The sequence below is a fragment of the Sinocyclocheilus grahami genome, unplaced genomic scaffold (genome assembly GCF_001515645.1).
Source record: "Sinocyclocheilus grahami isolate Dianchi unplaced genomic scaffold, SAMN03320097.WGS_v1.1 scaffold161.1, whole genome shotgun sequence".
Taxonomy (NCBI): domain Eukaryota; kingdom Metazoa; phylum Chordata; class Actinopteri; order Cypriniformes; family Cyprinidae; genus Sinocyclocheilus; species Sinocyclocheilus grahami.
This window is the reverse complement of record NW_015505340.1, coordinates 1,231,392-1,241,013: the sequence shown is the minus strand read 5'-3', so window position 1 is coordinate 1,241,013 and position 9,622 is coordinate 1,231,392. Positions and strand designations below refer to the sequence as shown.

General features: G+C 37.1%; 1 protein-coding gene across 1 annotated transcript in view; it reads right to left on the bottom strand.

Annotated features, from left to right (window-relative positions):
* Positions 1-4,953, bottom strand: part of LOC107592974 (zinc transporter 8-like) — a 15,313-nt gene extending 10,360 nt beyond the window's left edge. Inside the window, exons 1-4 of the mRNA XM_016282557.1 lie at positions 4,634-4,953; positions 1,922-2,051; positions 1,237-1,343; positions 976-1,070 (exon numbers count right to left, since the gene is read on the bottom strand). Coding sequence (XP_016138043.1) covers positions 976-1,070; positions 1,237-1,343; positions 1,922-2,051; positions 4,634-4,784 — 483 coding nt within the window. The 5' untranslated portion in view covers positions 4,785-4,953. The remainder of the gene's footprint in view (positions 1-975; positions 1,071-1,236; positions 1,344-1,921; positions 2,052-4,633) is intronic.
* Between the last annotated feature and the right edge of the window lie 4,669 nt (positions 4,954-9,622).

Genomic DNA, 9,622 nt, shown 5'->3' with positions numbered 1-9,622 from the left:
GTCAACTTATTCTACCATACTAGATTCTACCATTCTTGAGCATACTAATACTCTAATGAGAGTTAGTTGGCATGTAGTTGCAAAGTTGCTTATAGTCGATTGATTAAGGGGACCATCAAAATAAAATGTAACCATATAAAACATTGCCTTTTTTTCAGTTGGAGTATAAAGCTCACATCAATTAATTAACATTAGCTCCACAGGAAACACTCAAATAACACTCAACTAACCACTCACAAGCTGTAATAAGATACTGTGCAGATCTTAAATAAACAATGTCAAGATATGATACAGTCCATTATTCTGTAAATGAAGTAGATTTAATATGGTGTTCATTGTGTGTTATAAATAATCATACTCTTAAACTTATAACCTCAAATATGTAAGTATTATGATGTATTATATTATTGTTATGATTATTCATGAGTTGATATAACATATAGTTTTTTTTTATAATGCATTATGCATTCATTATAATGCCTTAAGAATACCCTTATAATGTATTATAATTACAGGCTTCATAGAAAGTGTTACCACAGTTTTTTACAGCAATATTTAAATGACACCCTGGTCATTCTTGGTTTACCCAAAATGATCCCACACTATCGACAGGCATTTCTCTGGTGGAAATAAAGCTTTGCTGTTTGGTTCCTCTGTCACAGTTAATCTAATGCATGTAGTAGCCTCCGTGCCTCTGATAAGCACGTCATTTTAAGCTGGTGCACCGCTAGTGTAACTTTGTTTTCGTTTTGTGCAAGCTGCAACAGTTACGTTCCGTGTAACAGAAACACTTGGTTTAGCAGAACCTTTATGATTAATTAACCGTGACGTTTTAAAGCACGGTTAACCGCGAAACCGGTTAACCGCTGCATCCCTAGTCTGAGACACACAAAACATGTCATGACAAGGAAGATTAAACTGACTTGAGGTCAGTTTATAGGTAAATATGCATTACGTAAGGTTGTTCTTTCATACCTGTGGAGGTTCAGCAGGGGAGCTTTGGGAGGCAAAGTCATCATCGTTCACCTTAATCTCTTCATAAGGCCTTTTCTTGGCCTTCTTTTCTACCTCTGTAAGTCATGAGGAGACATTCTACATGTCATACTAAGGCATTCTCACTTTTAATAAAGACTTTACATCACACTTATCAAAACAAACTACTGAGTCTCTCTGAGCAACTATACTGCAGTCGCAATAACCTTTGAAATCAGTGTGACTTTGTGGTGGTTTACTTACGCAGGACATCAGAGAGTTTGTCCAGTATGTCATTCTCATAGACGGCTCTTTCCTGCCAGATGGACAAAACTCTACCTAACTGTTTCTTACAGCTCTCGTCTCCTTCACTGGACAGAGTAGATAAAACATGGTAAATATAATTTTAGCACAGGAAGAATAATAGCAACACAACTACAAGATGCAAATATTCAAGTTAAGACCCTATTACGCTTGCCAAAGAAAAAATATATATTTGAAGTATTCAATAAACAGAAACTCCCTTGAGGGTTTGTTTGTGTTTAACGCCATGCCAGCTTCTGTGGCTATTTTCATAGCGAGAAAAATGTATGGCTAAATTATATCAGGTTTTTACAATTTATTTTCGCTAAGAACTCTAAAACTGTATTTGGCTTAACTCTGTTAAAAATCTCTTCAAAAGAGTCAACTGAATTTAAAAAAAAAAGTTTTCTCACAGGGTTAAAAGGAAGGAAGTTGGAGGAACTTCTCCTAGTATTAAAAACTTGTATCATCCTGGGATGACCTTGAAGGTTAAAATAAAATACTGTGCTAGGGTGTATATTTATTATGTTAATAGGGCACGATTAAAACTCAATTAAGAAATATTTCCATATTTTGGGGGGGGGGGGTTCTTTAAATTCCGATTAAAATGGGAGCTAAACAGCCCAAATATACTGGCCTAACTCACCTGGAGACATGTTTAAAAGCATCAACAATAACTGGGGAAAAATCTTGTGTGAACTCTGGTCCTTTCCTCTTGCTATTCTGTATGACATCATTTGCAAGATACAGGAAGGTCAGCTTACGGGACACTTGGGCTGCACAGAGAGAAAGAGAAGAAAACATTTCTTAATTTAATAGGCTGTCTGTTTGGGGAGGAATAATTCTTTAAATATTTGCAATCTGAAAGAACAGGCATGTGATGTTTAATTAAACCAATTAAATCATTTATACCATTGGTTTTGAATGTTGAAAAATCTATTTGAGGCAACTGAACAACAATTCAAATATGTTCTAGCAACAAAAACAATGTTGTCAGGGTGTCAATACAGGTCAACCATGCTCGGCATGTAGGGTTTTGAGCAAGAAATTATTGTTGTGAATTCCTCCTGAACACAACAAACCTGCTATAAAAACTACACCTTCACTATTAAGACAATGAGATCTCAGGAGAGATTATCAAAAGACAGCTCTGTTTTTAGTACCACCACCCAAGCAACAAACCCATTATCCAATCCCATCTCCAAGCAAATACACAGTATTCAGAAATGAAGGCCATGTAATAACTTGAACACTTGATCATGTTATTCTGAATCTGTAATATTATACCATTATCCTAAAGGGAGCTCATTCCCAAGCAACTAGGTTAAACCATAAAAACAAGAATGCACGGTTATCACTGGGAGATGCCATGCAATCCTATGAATTAATTTTAGCACTACTATCCCACACAGTAATCCAAAGCCCTCATTGTTGTCCTAAACTCTGACTAGTTCTAAATAAAAATGACCCAACACTGAGAAACTCCTAAGAAAACAATGATCATTCATTTTCATATAGAAAAATGGAGCCATCTCTAAAGAGCAGATTAAAATGCACTTCTCCATCGACAACAAACTACACAGCGGCTTAATAACGTGCATTCATTTCTGTCAATCAAGTATTGCATCTACTCTGACTGAGGTCAACTGTAAACAGCATTGCCATGTAATCACAGAGCATCAAGCCAAACACATGTCAATTACTAGAGTAAACTTACACCAGTTTTCCAAACACAAAATTAATCTTTATACTGTACATTCAAAGCTAGATTGAGACCTACAATCAATAAGTTTAATGTACACCTTAACCTGATGTTTACTTGCACTCTGTTGGAGATAAATAAAACAGAGCTGATCACAGAATCTAGACTCCTACAGCACATTATGTGTCATTATCACAAAGGTGCAACATTATAATAAGCCTTCAGTGACACCAGTCGTTATGCAGGATCAGACTAAGTGAACGTTTATCATGTCTGTGAGAAGATAAAAAAGGACTGTGCTAACCTGTCATAATAACAAACGGAAAGCTTTATAAACTGTTCCTATGCGATTTCTGGATATCTCTATACACAAATAGATACAAAAATCTGTGGCAACATAAAATTTTAATAGGAAATGACCAAGCAATGAAACCTAAAGCCACTGTGAAATTGGATTCTAACTGGTTAATCGTGATGCATTAAAATTAATTCCTTAACAAAACAAAAGCAAAAAAACAAATTGTTTAAAAAAAAAAAAAAGTTTAATTCAATGTAGGTAATTGGGTAACTCAGGTACACTATTCAGGGTGTCCTGTTGTCAAGTAATAAATTAAACCAGTTGTAGTAAAGTTCTTCAGCAACGAGCCAAACAAATTGTACATATTGCTATTCCAGCATAATTTTGGTCACATTAAAGTGTCCCCATGTTATCCAAGTGTGCATGAAATAGAGAGTGGCATACGTAAAACGCCTTTTCAGAGAAGCGCTAATTAAACAACTATTTCAGTCAATGATTTTGGCCACCCAAAACTTTAAAACTTTTTTTCTTTTTGCGGTTTCAACTGAATATTTATAACAGACAAAATCTGCAGTTATGGAACTAATAAAGATTTCTATAGCCATCAGAATGGGTGTTCAAACAAAGCAAGCGTGTGTTTGGGAAAGACACAGTACTTGCCATTCAAAGAGGGGGATCTAGTTGATCCTAAACTAGGTTGTTTAAGATCAATCACACTTTTTTTTAAAACACACCCTGTGTTAGATCAGACCGGTCTGTTCTCATCCCAACATAGACCACATGTGCCATGCTGAAAAGTGAAGGGGTCTGAGTACATGTACAATAATTGTGTCTTGCCATTTTTACTGGAAATTTCACTTAATCAACAAAAAAAAAACCTGAATCTAACGTTAGTAGGGAAACAGATGAGTAGATGCTTCAAAATGGCTGCCAAGGTCAGTGGAAAATAGATCATAACATATCTAATGTAGATATTATATAGAATATTTCTTCTGGGATTCACCAAAATCTTATATGCAGTAGTGAAACTAATCTGAGTTGCTCAAGCACTGACCTAACACATGTTGCTGAATGTCTCAATATCTGCAATTGTCTTACAGACTATTATTGTTTATTAATAGAGAAAATCAGTCAAGAACTGGGGGGTTGTCTCAGTAATAACCTGCAAAGTAAACTGCAGAAATTGCAAAGGAATCAAAACATGCAGATTAGCTAAACTGCTAGCTTACAGGGGAACCTATGATTAGCTTGTGTGCTACATGTGCGGTTTATTTTTATTTCAAAACGACAAAAACATAACATAACCTCGCATTGTAATGCTATTCTAGGTGTTTGCGGTAAAATGTATCTCTCCTTACCTTTCTTCAGCTCGTTATACCAGACTTTGACGATGGTTTTGGAGTGTTTTCTGTGGTGGATGAGCCACAGTGAAAGGGTCTGCACGCTCTGCTGGGAGTTACTCAGTTCTGATAATTTCTTCTCCAAAGCAGGCTCCGAGAACACGGACATTTTCAATTACAAGTAAGAATTGGGTAGAAAAGGCTCCTTGCCTAAACCAGGCACCCGAAGGTCGAGGATATTAAAGCTGATAACTCCTCAAGCTAGCTACACATTCCCTGGTTTACCACACACTGCCATAAAGTTGGCTTGACGTTGGACGTGCGATATTCGCACATTTAGGGACCGTCTCTAAAGTTACATACGACATTGGCATATACGTTTCTAACTTAAATAGCATTTGAAGAGATTGACTTACAGTCACACAACCAACTGTAAAGTCTTTCTGTAGGTGTCATCTATAATGCACACCTTTTAGATTTTTGATATGAATTAAAATAAACTGTCAAATTATGTGTAAATATTGCAATGTATTTCACTAAGGAATGGGCTCAAACACAAAATATGCCATTATTTAAAGTTCAATAGCATTAAGGAGAATGCCTTACCGTCATAAAACCGTCAATGTTTGCATATGATTTGACAGTTTATTTGAATAAATATCAAAAATATAAAAGGTGTGCATTATAGATGACACTACATGAACACTTTACAGTAGGTAAGTCATTCCCCTCAAATGCTATTTAGCTGTAAATTACAGCATATTTTGTGTTTGAGTCCATCTAGTGGTGAAATTTTTTTTTTTTTACATATGATTGTTTTGACAGTTTATTTTAATAAATATCAAAAAATTTAAAAGGTATATTTATAAACCTACCTGAACAATTTACAGTTGGCTGTGGACTGTAAGTCATTCTCTTCAAATGCTATTGACGTTAGAAACGTCGTATGTCACTTTACAGACGGCCCCTAAATTTGCGAAAATCGTACGTCCAACGTCAAGCCAACTTTATGCCAGTCGCGCACAGTGAGCATGCGCAGTCTCACCGCGCATGTATAAAAACACTTATTTATATACACTTTTATACACATATTTAAAATTGTAATATTTCACAATATTTCTGTTTCTACTGTATTTTTGATTAAATAAATTAAGCCTTGGTGAGCATAAGAGACATCTTTCAAAAACATGACAAATTCTTACTGACTCTAGACTTTTGAATGGCAGTGTTTAAAATGTATATATATTTTAAACCAGTCACTGTGGTTTAAACTGGTCTTCAGCTGGTCCAGTTGGTCTTCCAGCTAGTGCCAAAACCCCTCTAAAAACCAAACAAGACCAGTCTAACTGTAACATTCACTATGTAAAAATGTAAATAATAACAAATAAATTAATATAAATAAATAAAATATCATTATAATTTTAGATATATCTCAATTATTTCAATATTATTTCTGCTCTTTTATGTTTACACCATATCAGAGTCATTTGTAAATTTGGATTTAAAAAAGATGTCTTTCATGATATAGAAAGGGCGCACAATACCTTGTGGACAGAGGAACTTTTAATAAAGAAACAATAAAAAAAAAAAAGTGACATGACATGTGGCCAAGTATGGTTACCCATACTAGGAATTAGTGCTCTGCATTTAACCCATCCTAAGTGCACACATACAGCAGGAGCAGTGGGCAGCCATTTATGCTGCGGGGTTCGGTGCCTTGCTCAAGGGCACCTCAGTCGTGGTATTGAAGGTGGGAGAGAGCGCTGTACATTCACTCCCCCCACCTACAATCCCTGCCGGTATGATACTCGAACCCACAACCTTTGGGTTACGAGTCCGACTCTCTAACCATTAGGCCACAACTTCCCCTAATATATTCTAAATAAAAGTATAATAACTGGGTTGTTTTTATTCATTTGTAAGTTTACTGCATAGTAAAATGTGTTAGATTGTCTATTTAAATGTTTAATTTCTGTCCGATCTGGTCTGTAAGTACCCTTGTTCTACATTGTAATTATTTCTTAAAATTTAACCTTACCATATCATTTTAATATTCAGCGGCAGGAGGAGATTTTGGGAAACTTGTTTGAAAACAGTCAGTATATTGGTGCCACTAGAGTGAATGTGTTTGCTACAGGAGCTGCTCACATAGTTCTGAGTTCTCAGGGTTCAGCACACTGTTGTGACATCATAATGGAGATTCCGTTCTGGCAGCTCTAAACTGCTGCTCTGACTCTTGTCTTCTGTTGGTGTGTTAGGAGTGAAAAGATCGAAAGATACTTGTTTCGTGACTTTCTGCAAAGATTGTCGACAAATACTGAATTCACTTGCAGCATTCAGTGTCCACAATGGCACTGCTCAGCAGTCTATTTAGACAACTTTTTGAGCATTTTGCTCACTTCTTGCGCAGAAGGGAGACATCTCTGAGGGCACAGCAGTGTGCAGCGCAATGGGCAGCACTACAGAAACTTCCAGAGGCACTGTTGACGAAGGCGGGTGAGAGTAAGGCCTTCACTGCTAATGACAGGAAGTGCAGAAAAAGATGCCGTAAGGTACCAGCTTACAAAGAAAAAAATTGTGTAGAAACAATTTTCCCTCAGATATTGCTAGTAAATTTCACAATTAATTACAATGAAACTGCAACTTAACACAATGAGTTAAATGTGAAATTTTGAAATAGAAAGACTGAAATAGTAACGTTATTGTCTGTATCGCAATAGTTTATTTACAACCTTAAAAAAATCTTTTTTTTACAGTATAGAGAGAAAGAGGAGGAAAGACAGGAGAAGAGAAAGGTGAAGAAGGAGAGAGAGATGAATGAGGGAGGAAGTCATAAAGACAAGGCTGAAAAAGAAAGAGAGACACTTGATAAGATAAAAGAGAGGATGCGTGCAGCAGAAAAAAGAGAGTCTGCCAAATTCAGAGAGATGCAGAGTCTAGAAAAGTTTGTGGAGGGAGGAAGTGAGCATAGAGAGGCTGGAGAAAAGAAAAAGAAGAAGAGAAAACTGAAGGAACAAAAGGCCACTGAGCCAACTCCACTTCTTGTGGAGGTCAAACCTCAGCAAACTCTAGTCAGTCCTCTAGTGAGATCTTCCTTCTTGAAGCCAATAGAGGGAGAACTTCCAATGATTCCAAGTGTCTCTGAACATCTCACTCTAACAGCCGCTCGCTTCAAGCCCCTGCCGCCAGTGACCAAACCACCCATGCGTCCTCAAAAGCCAGCTCCTGCACCCGAGGAAGTGTCCCTGCCATGTTCTCCTCTTCAAGTGGATCCTCCCAAACCGTTGGCTGTTCCTCCACGTCCCACTCCAGCACATGATGAACCCTTTTCTCTCCGACACTCCCAAGTGCATCCTCCCAAACGACTGGTGGTTCCTCCGAGCCCCACTCCTTCACCTGATGAAGTTGTTGATCTGCATTGTTCTCCAACTCAAGTGTGTCCTCCCAGCCTGGTGAAGCCTCAGCCATCCACTTCTTCCCTGTTTGAGCCGCCTCCACAACTCATGCTCATTGACATAGAGGATGAGGAGAACGAGTATGTGGAGTACACAGGGAAGATCATCCGGGCCTGTGACTTACTCAAGTCTGAACGCCCCCGACCGCTGGAGGCTGAAATGAAACCGAGACAGATGGTTGCTTGGTTGGAGAGTGACAGCGAGGTGCTGGAGGAAGTGTGGGCGAGTGAAGTGGTGGAGGTCCAGGGATGTGAGGAAGAGAAAAATAATCCTGGTGAAATGGGAGACTCCAAGGTCATAGAAGGCCATTTGGATGTCGCCTCTCAGAAAAAGAAGGAAATGGATGAGCACATGATGAAGCTGCTCTGTGTAAGCTATCCTGAAGGTCCCAAGAATGAAACTCAGCACAATGTGAATGTCGAGGAAGAGCCAAAGAGCAAAAGAAAAGGGTCACTTGTTCTGTTCACCTGGGCAGAAGAAAATGTCAAGAAAAAGGAGGAGAAGAAAATACGTAAGGAGAAGGAGCGAAGAGAAAAAGAGTTGCTGCTTGAACGCTACAGGAAAGATCCAAAACTGAAGCACTTGTTGATCAACAAGCACAACCACCACTACTGGTCCTCTGAATGAAGGTCAGTGTCCCTCTCCAAAACGTCCTCTTCACCTTTAACCTGCTGCACAATTCTATTTACAAATTTTAAAAAACTGTGCCAATAGATGCATGGAACGTGTACTTAAACATAAAAAACACATTTAATGTTCAAAGGTTTAATATGAAAATGTATTTAATATTAAGTGATTTTCAACCATTTTGAATAATATTTTTAATTAGAACAGCTACAGGAATTAAATGTTTAATCTCAGATCACAACATTAAAACTTCACACTTGATTTGAGTACAAGGAAATTTCATAGGTAAGTTGCAATTGCGTTTGTCATATTGTCTATGATGTGGATATTTCCAATACATCACCTGCAACTCTGGTCTTTTTATGTTTCTTCACTATAGGTCCCCTTTGTGGATTTTTGGAGCATTTCCTCACTAGGAATATGCACTGTATGCTATGATTGTGGTTTCTGACAAATTGCATGTGTATATTTATTTATAATGTCTCTTTCAGAGGCAATATATGTTAACGGTCACATACGAAAGTAAACAAATTCAAATTTTCTAAAAGTTTAGAAATGAGTACTATTAAAACTAAAATCTTATGATCATGTTTTTTTTACATGATCATAATTATGATGAGAAAAACAGTTTACACTTTATTTCCAGTAAACACTTCATTTCCTATTTTTCCTATTTTAAAATAAGACTTTGGGTCATGACTGAGCAACAAATACTAATAAATCACAAATACTAGAGTCAAACTTTACATATTTTTCCATACACAACACTCAAAAATCAAAAGCGATCACTGGGGCAGTACCTTTGTGATTCCTTCCAAGATACTAATTCTAAATAAGCATTTTGAACGATTCACATCATATTACATTTCATATATGATTTGCAATCTACTCCAATCACTAAAAGTACAATGACAATTTCAAGATG